A 14,623-nucleotide genomic window follows, 5' to 3' on the forward strand; every position below is an offset into this window, starting at 1 on the left:
CCCACTGGACTATGCCCGAATCTCGTTTCTTTCAGATGTATTTCACTCCCAAGATCAACAATTTGAGCAAGACCCATTTGAGGGTTTATATCTCTGATTGCCTGCTTGAATTTTTGCTCCTCTGCACTGTTGTACATTGCATTATTTCTTGCCTCGTAAAGGAGAGAATGAATCCCTTCGTTTTCACGTTTTGTATTCTCCAGTTTGGTTTTTGAGACAACCACATCCATAACAGGCTGAGGATAGATGGTTTCACCACGACCTTTTTGATGCCAAGTTTGAAGTTTTGAGGTGTGTGCTTGGTCTGGGATCTGATCAGCTTCATTTTCTAGGTCTTTAGTATTTTGGGACCCATATAGACTAAATTTACAAGCCTTCAGCATTAAGGCTAAAGAATGGTTGCAGTAGCCCAAGGAACCCACAAGACACGAACATTTGGAATCTTTCAGTTCACCTGAGACAATACATAATGCTAAAAATACATTATGAGGGGGATTGTTCTTTCGAAAGGAGTGATAACATTTACAACGCGTGAAAAAGTATCTTTGGTCACTGTAGCTTTCAATGTGCTTAAGATATTCATCCTTTAGAAATGTAGCTTTTTTGAGCCCGGTTGGAACAGATTTCTTACCGGCACAGCCCAAACTCTTTCCAGTTAGTGCAACAAATTTATCCATCTCGGCACGGGAGAAAAAGGGCATTTTCTGCAGTGAGTTCTCCCATCCACTCGTCGGGTAATTGATCTTTATGTTCCCTTGACGCTGAGAAACATAGGTAGAGCTGGCGTTTATAGAAGTACTTGCTACAGTCTCATGGCTACTGCTTGCTTGCTCCCTAGCAATTTTCCTCTTCGTGTAAGTTAAATCTGGATCAGGATCGACTATCGCGTCTTCTAACCCCGATTTGATGTATTCATCAACCCTGGAGAAAACATTTTCGAACTTGAGTGTATTTTACTCAGATATCGAAACCAAACTATACTTAACTCGCTCAACATAAGAAGTTTAGATTACTACTTATATTTGGCTATCCATCGTTACATTTAAACCTACCGTTTTAATAGCTGAGCCTTTGTTTTCAGTCCTTTGCATTTATCTCCTCTACATTTAAGCCAAAACCTCAGGGCATCGCTGTTGAGCTCTGCTGGGTTTCTTCCCTCTAAGGACGCTCCTGGAATATCGTCTTGACTCAAATTAACTGCAAAACTCGCCGCCATTTTTACAACAGAACATTCGCCAAGGTCTTTAAACTACTTTACATCAACTGATCCTCGATTTAACTAAACAGTCAATAATTCCACAAACCTTCAAACAAAAGTTACAGTTTCGTTAGATCGAACGATGCCTCCTAAGCCTCGTTTTGGTGAACTTGCCTCAGGTCTAAACTGCGCGTCTACCATTTATGAATAAGGCGTATTGAGCCGTATTAAATCTTGTACATTTGTTTGGGGTCAGACCGTTTCCCTGTTTTCAATTTATTTATTTAGTCGAAATTTATTTGGAACTTGCCACTACACTTTTACAGGTACACTTTTGCTAACCACGGTTTGATATTTTTTGTACCGATCATCCATTGCCCGATTAGTCTCTCGACTTCTTGAACATTTGCCGAGATTTGCTGTTTACCAAATTAGGATTAGGCGATTTGCTTCAAGATATTTAAACTTGATCAACTTGTGGTCTCGGTTTAACTTCCTTAAAGCTAAACAGCAGTCAAATATGACCCATTACTGTGTCTTAACAAACTCAAAGCATTTTAGTGAAGTGTGAAAAACACTAAGGTTCCAGGAAATCTCTTGGGGCTGTAATGACAACAGTGTTGTTTACATAAGGGAATACAACCCGACCACAAACTAGACATGACGGCGGACAGGAAATTAAACAAAATTAAAGCGTAAGGTTTCTGAAATGTCTAAAAAACGGTTTCCATATAGTGGACATTATGTTCCTATGCTAGCAGTGAATTGATGAAATTTTAATTAATAGCATTTTATTTGCCCCAGTCAAATTGATTGGAACCCTAGTTCATGCATATTAATGCTGAGTCATTTGCACCTAACAAATTGACATAGATTTTCATTTTTCTCAAAGGGTAGTACTTCGAGTTCGAGCATGAAACTTGGCATGGTAAATATTTAATAATGATACTTTTAGGCCGTAAAGTAAAATAATCAAACATTGAGGTACCAGATGCATTTTTATGCTGTTAAACATGACCTACATTTTGCCGCCATTTTTAACACGCTTCAGAGGTGTTTTTAAAATGGTTCGCCAAACCACTATATCAACATATCTGAGGTTAGTTTAAAACAAAGAATGAATTAGAATGATTGTTCCACATTTGTGTAAAGTTTGAAGTCAGTTGAATATATTTTACGACTTTAGCAGCGCTTCCTGCTCGCACCTTATTTCGGCATTTTATTGAACGAAAAACCGCACTTTGACTGCGTTTTCCAATTTTCCCGAATTTCTCAAAAGTTATAATTCGCTAGAACCTTTTAATATGATTTTTAGAAAAAGGTCACCTAAGGGAATCTTTGGGCAAAATATGAGCGATTTGCCAAATGGGCCGTTGACCGGTGTTTCTTGATCCTAACAGTCAGCCATTGTTAAGTTTTCGGTCAAGTCAAGTTGCATTTTCGCATTTCCCTATCAAGTATTTTCACTGTGTGGGTCAGATATGTGAGTGATTTTGTTTTCTTTGTTATTTAAATGTATTTCCTATCGATTTAGTATGTTGCACAATTCTATTCTAGCTCAAGTTAATTGTTATCATTTTCCCTCGTGCACATGCAGATAAGTAGTCTGTTTCTTAGTGTCACAAATGTGATTATTTCAATTCATTTCGAAGTATCATATGCATTGTTGTTAAGCAAGTATGAATTTGTATTGTTTATGCGTATTTTCGTCTTTGTTTGGGACCTTTTCATGTGCGGAAAATTATTGTTTTGATGTCAAGTTGTTATTATGCTAGTGGGGTTCCACCCCCTTAACATCCACAGAGCAGTTTGTTTCATTCCCTTTTTACCTTTAGTGTATTTAGCTTTATATTTCAGTCTATTTTATAATCATTGTTTTCAGTTTACAATTATCATTGAACCTTTCCTTGTTGTCAAGAAATAAACACTTTTATTGACGTCAAGTTTTGGATCTTTGTCTCCTTAAAATACGCCCCTTCGACATATAACGATTACAGTAAAATATCTCCACCATCTTGTCATCTACAACAATCAGGATGTGCAATTAAAGCGAAAATATGAGTGTATCCGACCAAGAAAGTACCAAAGATATTATTGGCAATTTTGTTAAGTTTGTTGCATGATGCACGAGGAAGCAAAGCGATTGTTATGCAACCACCAGAAGATGACTGCGCGACGCATGACGCTTCTACTCGTGACCAGAACCGGAAGTTAACTCAGAAAGGAAAAGAATATATGATAGAAGCTTTGAGGCATCACAGAGATGCAGCAAATGGACGTTTGGCAAAGCAGATTAAGAAAGTTAACACTTTCCTCGAAGAACCAAAGGATATGGAAATTCTCACATCTGAAGCTGAAGAACTCAATTCATTGAAAAAAGATTTGATATCACGATCTTATGGTAACGGAAGAAGACACAGATGTTTAGTACTGATATTTTGACCTAATAGATCGTGAATTCAGTGAATGTCGCTTAAAAATCAGCAGCCAAATTTGCGCCATCGAAAGAAAGGCCTTTGAAGAAAATTCATCAGCTGCATCTTCCCACTCGGGCGTATCATCCACCACAAAATCCTCCCGACTGTCTGGTTCCTCTGCACACTCAAGGAAGATCAAGGCTGCAGCCAAGGCTGCTAAATTAGAAGCTGAAATGAAATACTTAGACAAGGAGGCCAAGCTGAAAAAGATTAAGATAAAAGAGCTGGAAATGGCGAAGGCAGAGAGGGATGCCATGAAAGCACCAGAGGATGAAGAAAATGTCAGTCTGACTAAGCAAAGCAAATTATCCAGCCAGAGGGTTAAAGAACTGAGTGGACTAAATATAGATCCTACTCCCTTTGTGCTAAAGGAGTTCACCACACCTTTAAAATCCGAACAGCCCCATCTACCGACCTTTGAAGTTTCTACTTCTGAAAACCCCTTTTGTACGCCACCATCAGGGCTGCCCTTAATGCCTATCAAGTCAGAAGCTGAAGTGAAAGTATCTCCAACTCATCTCAAACCATCCCCTTCAGAATAGCCATGCTTTCCTGTGAAGATTCAACGTCAATCCTCGGCACTGGAAATACATTCGCACCTCAATTGTTAGAGCCAAAGAAGGAAAGTCCAAGCCCAAGCGAAGTCACACTTCAAGAGATTGTGAAGCTTCAGACCAAGCAAACCAAGCTCAGTGCCCTTATCACCGAGCAGCAACAGATTAACTCCCTTCCAATTCAAGAACCGCCAACCTTCAGTGGCAATTACTTTGACTATCCTATATTCATGAGAGCCTTTGAAACCATCATTGAAGCTTGTGTTTTCGTGAATAAAGAACAGTTGTATTTTCTAAGCAAATGCACCACAGGGAAGGCGAATGACATCATCAAAAGTTTTGTGACTCTGACCTCTGGTGACAGCTACAAGTGATCCAAGAATCTGCTTGCCCAAAGGTTTGGAGATCCCCTCCGTGTCTCAAACGCTTACAAGTCTCGTCTAAAGAACTGGCTGCAGATTGGCGAAGGTCAGAGTAATGATCTTTAGGCTTTCTCAGACTTTCTGGGACAGTGCAAAGAAGCTATGAGAAGTATGAAGTTTCTGAGTGATTTAGACTCTGTGGAGGTGCTGAAACAAGTCAGTTCGAAGCTTCCCTCATATTCAGGAGTTAAGTGGTGCCATCATGCCTTCGAACTAAAGAAAAATCATGGTAGAACAGTTACATTTCATGATCTCGTGAACCTTGTGGAAACAGAAGCTGATCTTGCTACAGATCCAGTTTTCTCACCAGACGTACTGAAGTCAGAACGTAAGAAGCCTTTTGAGAAAGACAAGAAGGCTGGCCATAGAAACCAAAGACAGCCACCAAACTTAAACAGCATGGTTACAACTACAGGTGACCCCTCAAAGACCAACACACCTATGTAAGATCCAAAGGCCAATCAAAACTAAGAGTCTGCCCTGTGTGTTCAAAGGACCATACTCTATCCAGCTGTGATAAGTTCAAGAAGAAAACCGTTAAGGAACAGCTCGATTTTATCCAGTCTGTGGGTCTTTGCTTTACTTGTCTCAGTAAGGGCCATTACTCAAAGAATTGGAGTAAGAGACTGACTTGCCAAAGATGTGGGAAACCACACCCAACCATTCTCCATAATGATCCAGACAATAAGGAGTCAAGGGATTCAGCAGAAACAAACGTTAATCCAGATCAATCCTCCAGCAACACTTCAAGCGTTTGTCATACAGCTGGCGAACGGAACAGTATCACTAACTCTTTGATCTTGCCCATGTGGTTGTACCACAAGGACAATCCTGAAAGGAAGATTCTTATCTATGTGCTCCTGGATGATGCAAGTGATTCAACATTCATTACGTGTGACATTATACGCGACCTTGGATTAAAGGGCCCTGAGATCAAACTGAATTTGTACACGATGCTAGGAAAGGAAGAAATTTGCTTTGAGAAGATAGGTGGTCTGGTAGTCCAGTGCATAGACAAAAGAGTTAGATCGAGCTGCCCAAATCATATTCCAGATCAAGTATTTCTGAAGGAACCAAATTCCTACCCCCAAAGTTGCAAATGAATGGCCTTAAGAAGATTGCAGAGAGGCTGCACCCTTATCAAAGTGGTACAGATGTAGGACTCCTGATTGGCTGTAACTGTCCCTGTGCAATAAAACCAAGAGAAGTTATCCTGGGAAAGGGAGACGATCCCTACACAGTCAGAACCCTTCTAGGATGGGGAATTATTGGCCCAATCATTTCACAGCGAGAAAGACAACTAGATGAAGAAGACATGGAACCCACCACTTGTCACAGAATTGTGTCCTGTGAAAATGGTAGTAACATCAGAACAGGTCTCAGCTTCATTCCCCAAATTCAGTCCAAAGAAGAGATAAACCCGAATGCAGTAAGAAAATGTTTGAAATGGAATTCTCTGAGGGTAGCTCTACTCAAGAAGCCCTTTCACAAGAAGACAGGAAGTTCTTGGCAATAGTAGAAAATGGGATTCGACACCGTGAAGATGGCCACTATGAGATGCCCATGCCATTGAAAGTACCCACCCCTGCTCTTCCAAATAACCATGAAGTTGCTTTACGTCATTTAAACCAATTGAAATGGAAGTTCAAGACCGATAAAAGGTACAGAGATGATTACGCTGTGTTCATGGAAAAGGTACTAGGTAATGGTTTTGCTGAAGAGGTTCCTCCAGTTGAAGTCGAAGCCAGCAATGAAGGAAAGGTGTGGTATATACCACACCACGGTGTTTATCATCCGAAGAAGCTGACTAAAATTCCGGTTGTCTTCGACTGCTCCATAGAATTCCATAATGAGTCACTGAATAAGCATTTACTTCAAGGACCAGATTTAACGAACAATTTAGTAGGAGTTCTGTGTAGATTTAGGAAGGAACCTGTAGTCCTGATGGGAGACATTGAAGGGATGTTCCACCAAGTTGGAGTAGCAGAGCAAGACAGAGATCTTCTACGCTTCCTCTGGTGGAAGGATGGTGACTCAACAAAGGAACCTGCTGAATTTAGGATGACAGTACATCTGTTTGGCGCCACAAGTTCTCCAGCAAGCGCTAATTACACATTGAAGATGTCTGCAAATGACAATGAGAAAAACCTGGGGGCAGAGGCAGCGAACTTCATTTGCAGAGATTTTTACGTCAACAGACTGACATCAGTGGAGTCAATACAGGATGCAGTGACCCTTAACAATAATACAAAGGGAATGTGTAAAAGAGGAGGGTTCAAGTTGCACAAGTTCACCTCAAGCCACAAGGAGGTCATTGAAGCCATACCTATTGAAGAACGAGCAAAAGGCATTCAGAGCATAGATCTGGACAAGGAAGCCATACCTATGGAACGTGCCCTTGGAGTCCAATGGTGTGTGAAAAAGGACTCGTTCCATTTCAGGATTGTTTTAAAGGATTGTCCATGTACCAGAAGAGGGATTCTCTCGACTGTAAGCTCCATTTATGACCTGCTAGGATTTGTAGCCCCAGCGCTCATGGAAGGAAAGAAGATACTTCAAGAACTCTGCCGGGAAAAGGCCGACTGGGATGATTCAGTTCTGGAGAACATTAAGGCAAGATGGGAAAGGTGGAGAGAAGAACTACCTACAGTGGAGGAACTATCAATCCCAAGATGCTACAAACCCTCAAACTTTGGTCGTATTGCTGAGGCTCAGCTACATCACTTCTCAGATGAAAGCACTCAAGGATACAGTAAATGGTCATACCTAACACGGCACGAAAAATCGCCTTTACCGCACGTCAAATGTGTTGTTAAAGATTTTGTAAAGGTGGCCTTTGCACGCTTTTGACGATCTGTGACGCGAATCAAAGATCATCTGTGAATAAACCTTTACCACCAAATCAAAGGCGTGAAAGGCCGTTTTTACTCACCTTTGAACGCCTGTGTTTTTAGGGTTAAAGGTGATCCTTTGATACGCCTTTGCGCACTGTCAAAGGCGGGTCAAAAGTGTAATCAAATTTGTCTGCGATTCGAGTCAAAGGTTTGCTAAAGACGTGGTCGAAGATGCCTGTGACGCAGGCCAAAGGTTTGTCAAAGGTACTCTTCGCGTTCCGCGCTCGCGCGTCTCGCCCGAACTTCTCGCTCGCGCTCCTCTTTTGCGCTGCACGACCGTTGATCACGTTTCGCGCGATCCACATCTTATATGCTTTTTTCTACTTGCTACACTAGCTTTGTAGCTCCGCATACAAAAGATGCAATTAGATCCGTACTCTTGATTTATGTCTGACAAGTTTTGAAGAATATATCAGCTTTAATAAAGTTATTTTGTACCAAACTATTGACAAATGTTAACGGAAAAGCGGCCCGGAAAGATCATTGCACCTAATTTTAAGAAAATAAATATGTTCAACTTCATCTCAGTTTCAATTTTTTCCCCCGTTTTTATCAAGAGTAAATACCTCCAAGTACCTTACATAAATGTTTTGGGCTTCTGGTTTCAAAAAGCCACGTTACAGGCTTGGTTTCAAACTACACGTAATGAGACTGATCATAAGGAAAACATTGTTCTGTCTATCGTGAAAACAACAGTCAACAAATCTTCCATGGTACAAAGTGCATTTATCTAACATTGAAGTACTACGGCTAAATTCTCAGTTCCTTAAATTTACTAGACCAGACTAGACAATAGGGAAGACAACCGCAAAATTTCGGGAAAGATATAGCAAACTTCGCACAAAAGTCAACTGGTGTATAAGCGTCCTTTCCAGATGGCACGTACAGTCCGTTGCATGGAACTCCTTATGTTTTGGCAGTTCTCCTTTTCTGCTTCTTGCACTTGCTCATTCTTGCATTATAAGTGGAATGGAATACTGTGTTTTCCACTTCTTTCTCATCAAAGTGGTTAAACTGCCTTGTTGGGGGTCAATGCCAACTAAATCCCCATTATTTCTAGGGAAGACACATTTTGACAAAGTCTAAGGCGTTGACGAAATTAATCAACGCATCTTCACTGGATAAGTCCATCCTGTCGACCACTGCTTGTCTGCATTTGTCTAAACAGAAGCAAACAGACAAAAAAGTTGGAAATGAATATTAAGGGTGAATCTTGGCATTCTATTCCTTAAAGTGCACCTAACCCCCAAATTTTTTTTTTGCTAAAACAAATCTAGACTTTATTTGAAGCATTTGGGCGAAGAAATTTTTGAATTTGGTTGAATCCTCGATTTTCTATGCCCTTTCAAAGTCGCGATTAAGTGTTTCACGACCGCGTTTTAGGGAGTCTGGGGCGGCGGTACCTGATGACATCTACCCAGGAACCAAACACAATAGCGCCTCAGTCAACTCTCTGTATTTGCTCGAGAAAATAGAATGCAAAACTAATCGTTCCGATGTATTTTGGGACTAAAACGTCCAAGTTTTGTCTCAGAATCATTTCTTTTTCGTCACTGGAGTCAGAGTTAAGTTTCGATTCGGAAGGCTCCGAAATAAACTTCGATCGAGCACGTTCGACAACTGTGAACTCACTGCTTAGAGCTTTGAGAGCAATTTACAACATTTCAAGCGACGACGGGGAAGACGTCTTTGCGGACGAGCTGCTTGTATATTAGGAATGGAAAGCTAGATACGAAGTGGAGGAGCAGGCAAACGAAAAGCAGGAAAGAAAACTCAAGGACTGCTTTGGATGGTAATTTCGTCAACTAAACATAAGATTCCCATGCGTGTTTATAGCCCGTTTACATTTGTCCTTACCGAGAATGTATTTTGTCAAGGTTCTGTTAAATCCAGTTTGTGTTTTACTTTCAGTTGAATGCTTCATGTTTATAAGAGCGACGTACGTGTTGCAGTTTTCGAGACTTGATGACCTGCAAAACATTGGCTTCGATCGATTGAAAATCATATTGTTTGGACCTGCATTTTTGAAGCTGCGGGAAGCAAGGCGGAAGGAAACATTTCATACAATTACCGATTTCACATTGTCACACGTTTTAAGTCGTAACTCCAAATAACCAATGTAAATTGTTCTCAAAGTTTGCAGTGAAATTCATCGGATAAGCGAAAAGGATGTGTTCCCTAAGCGGTCCGCAGATAATGTTACGCGGTCATATTTTCGACGCTATTGCACAGAATCTTTGTCGCACTGCTGATTTCCAAACCTTCGAAAAACTCTGTGAGTCTAACAATTTTGTTATCATGTAATTCTAGAGGATTAATCTTCGACTTTCATCTAAATCGAAAGAGAAATAAGTGTTGGTTAGCGGCGTACAGTTGCGGTCTATTTACATATCAGTATAACGCTTCTTGATCATGACCGGATCACACAACTTTGCCGGTTATGTTATAAATACTGCGGGATTGGAAGATATAGGTTGTAGGTAGTATTCCTACAAATTGCTGGTTAGCTTTAAGCAGAAAATTTATGAAAATAGTGTTCGAAAGTCTGCGGAACAAATTCCAGTGACAGTTCTTCAATGGTTCTCACAGATTCAGTTCGCTTGTTTCGGTTCGACAAAATAAACCATCGTTTACGTCTTTATTGCACCATTAGCCGATCATCATCAGTAAATTGTACAGTATATCTTTCTTTAAATCTGGAATATTGCTGCAACAGCCGATAGCACCTCTGGAAGGCGTTTCTGTGCACTTTTCGAATGTGTATTGCACCATCCTGAAGGAAATGAGAGGAAATGAGATATCCAACCTTCCTGGGTAGACGTCACAAGAGCCGCTGGACCCATTCTCCTCAAACTCGGTCGTGAAACAAAATGGTGGTGTTTTGGAGCTATTTTCGAGATTTCGTCGTGGCACAGAAAATCGAGGATTTAACAGAATTCAAAAATTTTTTCGCAGAACTATTTCAAATAAGTAGATTCGTTCTAGCGAAAAGAAATTTTTGGGGTTAAGTGCACTTTAAAGTTTGCCTATAGTAGATTTGCTAATATCACATTAATAAAACGTGACCAATCAGATCATTACTCCTCCTTCGAATAGTTTGTGCTTCTGTCAATAGTAGCCTTTTTTCTGTATTTCTCTCCACTCTACTCAGAGATTTGGTCACACAGGTATGTCATTAAGAGCCAGTTTAACAAGCTAATTTCACCAGCTGAACAAGGGTTATCCCCAGCTAGAATTTCATAAGAGAACAAAGACTTGGGGTCATTTTAAAAGTGTACAGCTTGGCACAAATAAACAAAAAGCCTAGAGCCAGTTTACCAGTCCATCTGTCTGCCTGTCTCTTAAAGACATCTTACAGACCTCTTACGACAAAGATCTTTTATGGTTGCAGAATGGCAATCTAAAAATCAACAAATCTGACATAAACTGTGACAAGAAATGAGGAATTCACACACCTTTGGGAATATTGCTGTTCCTGTGTAATTTCCACAGATCTCTTCATGTTCAGTGGTGTAATCTTTTTCCTTATTTTCCTTGTAGATCATATGTGAAAAGGAGCATATAAACATATCAAAATAATTGCACATTTGATTAGTAAACAGTTAGCAACTACTTGTACACTTTTTTCCACTGAAAAAAATTCCTGAAATTAAATGATTTAACATGAGACATGTCTGCATGGAATTGCATGGCTCATTCATTGAAACAAAAATCCAGTCCAAGATGATGAATACAACCACTATGATTCCCAGTGCAGCCGCATCTCATAGAGGGAAATGGCTATTATCCAGTCAAATTTGCCAACAAAATTTTAAATTGAGTAAAAGCAAATAAATGTCTTTGTCAATTTACTTTTACTAAGTTATTATCAAATCTTCTACGCCTTAAATTCTCTACTGATCCCATCAATAGTTATGAATTAATCATATTATTAATTTTGCTTGGAAAAATTTGGTTTGGAAACCTGATGGCCAAACCAAAACAGTCGATATTGCAGACAACCACTCAAAATTTAGATTCAAAACTCAGCTTTTACCAGTCAAAAACCAACATTTCCTGAGACTGGTTTGCAACATTCTGCAACTTTGATTCATTTACCAAAAAGATTCCCACCCCTTGCATGTTTTCAATAACATTTTAATTACTTAATTTTCATCCAGGTGAGCCAGTTGATGTATTTGTCCCTTAAGAAAGACAACATTTCCTTACTTGCCCTTAAATGAACCAAAAAGAAACAACTTTTTTTTTTCACAGAGTGAGACTGTAATAAAAATGATCAATTAAAATAACATTAATAAGCTATAGCCAGGTTTTCAAAATCTATTTATATCCTTTCTTTACTGGAAAAAGATATTAAAAGTTCTGGCTGAAGAAATTATAAGATGGTCTATGCTACAAAATATAGAAATAACAAATGAATATTCCAGCCCTTTACTTACCAAAATGTTCTGATGTTTGCACACTTTGGAGCATTGCATGATTTAACTGCATCTGAGTTGACTATGAACTACAGAGTTGTATATTGTATCCTCTCCCAGAATTTATTCTGTTAATTTCTTCAGTTCTTCTAGAGTGGCTAGCTGAAGGATAAAAACAACATTCATAAGCAAATTTCCACTAGTCACATATTTATTGGCATTTAATTGTCTACTGCTCAAAAGATCAAGACATGAAACTCTAAAACTACTGGTATTGTCCAGAGAGGTTGCATAATAATATTATTATGGGGTCAGCTTTTTAATTTGCAACTAATGGCAAGTTTGATTTTTTTATCAAACATTGTAACAACTTCACCTACTAACGGATAAGCTGGATTATGTGTACTAAAGGCATCCGTGGTCGAGTGTCGATTGATACCCTTGATCGATCCTCTAAATCGACTCTCTATCAACACCCGATCGATACTCAATCAACACTCCACTGACACCTCGGTTGACACTCAATCTACATTTCTATTACTCAGTTTTGCAAATGTCACAGGGTAGGTGCATTTGATCACCTGGTATGACACCATTCTTAGCCCTGGAGACAGTTCAAAATGTCAAATGCTGGCAGGTTCGGGGTGGGGTGGTTGGGCAGGAGATAGTGGAGTTCCAAATGACTGATCCATAAGCCTGATACAACAAATATCAAAACATATTTTTACTACAATTGCTACTGATCTCGCTATCTCAGTGGTCAAAATTTGTTGTGGACTCACTCAGCTGCGCTTTGTGAGTCCACAACATTTTGACCACTGTGATGGTGCGTATCATTGTCGATAAGAGTACAGACCGCACTAAACCACATGCAATTTGTTAAATTCAACCCAGTGAAGTCATTTATCAACATTAATGAACAAACATCATCATAATTTCAACTGTGGCAACAAACAGAGCTTTTTTTCAATAGACTGGTAACTAGAGACAAAAGCAGAAACTTATCCATAGATTAAATTTTCAGAGTCAACAACTCTTTTAATGGTATAATGAATATGATAATTAAGTCAGGTCGTGATGGTTTGTCATGCATGGCTGACTGAGTTTTTCCTTCAATACAAATTTCCTTTATATTTACATGAGCTTTCTTTCAAGGGAATTGTTTAAGCTCAGAAATTACCAGAGGCATTGTGCACAACCATTTATACGTAAATAGAGTTAAGTTTAAGCTTAATTATTAAGTTACGTTCATTTCAAGCACTGATCATGCTAAAATCTATGCTATGACAGACACTTCAATTTAATGCACAAGACTTGACTGAGTGAGAAAAAAAATTATCTTTGTCAACTTTTGTAAATAAGTATATGTGAATTGAAAATAAAGTTTGGTCTTTCTTAACGAAGAGCTTTGCCGATCAACTGTGATTCAGTCAAGTGCAATTAATCATCAACTAAATTGTTTTCACTGCTGAGGATCTGTCTTGCCATAAATATACGCAATTCACAGTTCTTTATGTAGCCATTGCTGCGTTTAATTTACTTTTTAAACTCTGTTATTCTCTGAACATTGAAAACAAATGAACAAAATTCAGAGACTTACCTTTTCCTGGTCCAAAACACAACGAAAATTTCACCAAAGCTGCCATAATGAAGCCAAATGAAGAAAAATGTCTGCTTTCCTCACAGCCGACTTCGTTGACCTTTATTCCGATTGGCCAGAAAAATGCGGGAAGCTGCTGGCAGCTGCGTTTTCCCGCTGTTTTCAAGTTGTTTCCTTGTGCCACCTCCAGGTCAAGTGAAAACTTTTTTATTAAAAAAAATACACATTGACAAAAAAGCAAGCTTTCATTTTATCATTAAAACAGCAAAAAAATACGAAAACGCAGGTTATTAGGGCGTTAAAAGCGGAGTCGCAAGATATGGCCATATTTGACCTCGCCTTTGACATGACATGACGTAGGATCAAAGTTGTACAAAGCCATGCCGCCTTTGAACGCCTTTGACATAAGAGATCAAAGGTATGCAAAGCCGTGGTGTCTTTGAACGCCTTTAACGCGCGTCAAAACTGTAGTCAAAGTTATTGACATGTTTGACCTCGCCTTTGGCAGGGATCAAATGTATGGCAAATCCATAAGATATTTGATTCCTCCTTTTACGTGGGTCAAAGGTGGAGTCAAAGTTAAGATCACATTTGCCCTCCTCTTTGTCATGGATCAAATGTATCGGCAAAGCCATGACATTTTTGACACACATTTGACGCGCGTCAAAGTTTGGATCAAAGCTATGATCATATTTGACTTCGACTTTGATCAGGATCAAATTTAGAGTAAATCCAATTTTTCGTGCCGTGTAAGGCTGAGAAATGATGAGGGTTACATTCACTGTTCCTTTGTTATTGGTAAAGCCGGAGTTGCTCTGCTCAAACCTGTAACAGTACCTCGTCTTGAGCTCACAGCTGCCGTTGTAACAGTCAAAACAAGTGTTCAGTTACAGTGGGAATTAGACTATGAAGGAGCGGAAGAAGTGTTCTGGACCGACATCAAAGTTGTCCTTGGTTATACCTCAATTAAGACTAGATGATTCCACATCTTTGTTTCCAACAGAGTTCAGCAAATCCAAGAACAGTCCTCCCCAGACCAGTGGCATGAGGTCTCAGCCCC

General features: G+C 39.5%; 1 protein-coding gene, 1 long non-coding RNA gene and 1 pseudogene across 3 annotated transcripts; 1 reads left to right on the top strand and 2 right to left on the bottom strand.

The window, feature by feature from the left end:
* LOC149115325 (uncharacterized) overlaps nt 1-1,350 on the bottom strand; it is a 1,961-nt pseudogene extending 611 nt beyond the window's left edge.
* A 4,400-nt stretch (nt 1,351-5,750) lies between these two features.
* On the top strand, nt 5,751-7,501 carry LOC149115326 (uncharacterized). Its single transcript, XM_089285664.1, has 2 exons — nt 5,751-6,009; nt 6,054-7,501. The coding sequence occupies exons 1-2, from the start codon at nt 5,751-5,753 to the stop codon at nt 7,499-7,501; spliced, it is 1,707 nt and encodes a 568-aa protein (XP_089141790.1).
* Nucleotides 7,502-11,000: 3,499 nt separating this feature from the next.
* On the bottom strand, nt 11,001-14,309 carry LOC149115327 (uncharacterized). Of its 2 annotated transcripts, XR_016206027.1 has the most exons (3): nt 13,564-14,309; nt 11,985-12,125; nt 11,001-11,078 (listed from the first exon to the last, which is right to left on the bottom strand). It is a non-coding gene; the product is annotated as an uncharacterized LOC149115327 (long non-coding RNA). The 2 variants fall into 2 exon arrangements; XR_016206026.1 differs by lacking the exon at nt 13,564-14,309 and having other exon boundaries at nt 11,985-13,038.
* Nucleotides 14,310-14,623: the final 314 nt, after the last annotated feature.

The sequence above is a fragment of the Orbicella faveolata genome, unplaced genomic scaffold (assembly GCF_042242905.1).
Source record: "Orbicella faveolata isolate gen_17 unplaced genomic scaffold, um_ofav_v1 contig_13, whole genome shotgun sequence".
NCBI lineage: Eukaryota > Metazoa > Cnidaria > Anthozoa > Scleractinia > Merulinidae > Orbicella > Orbicella faveolata.

Coding starts and splice junctions, on each gene's coding strand:
- LOC149115326 (XM_089285664.1), top strand. CDS start 5,751: ATGAATGGCCTTAAGAAGATTGCAGAGAGGCTGCACCCTTATCAAAGT. Junction 6,010..6,053: donor AATTGTGTCCTGTGAAAATG/GTAGTAACATCA, acceptor CCCCAAATTCAG/TCCAAAGAAGAGATAAACCC.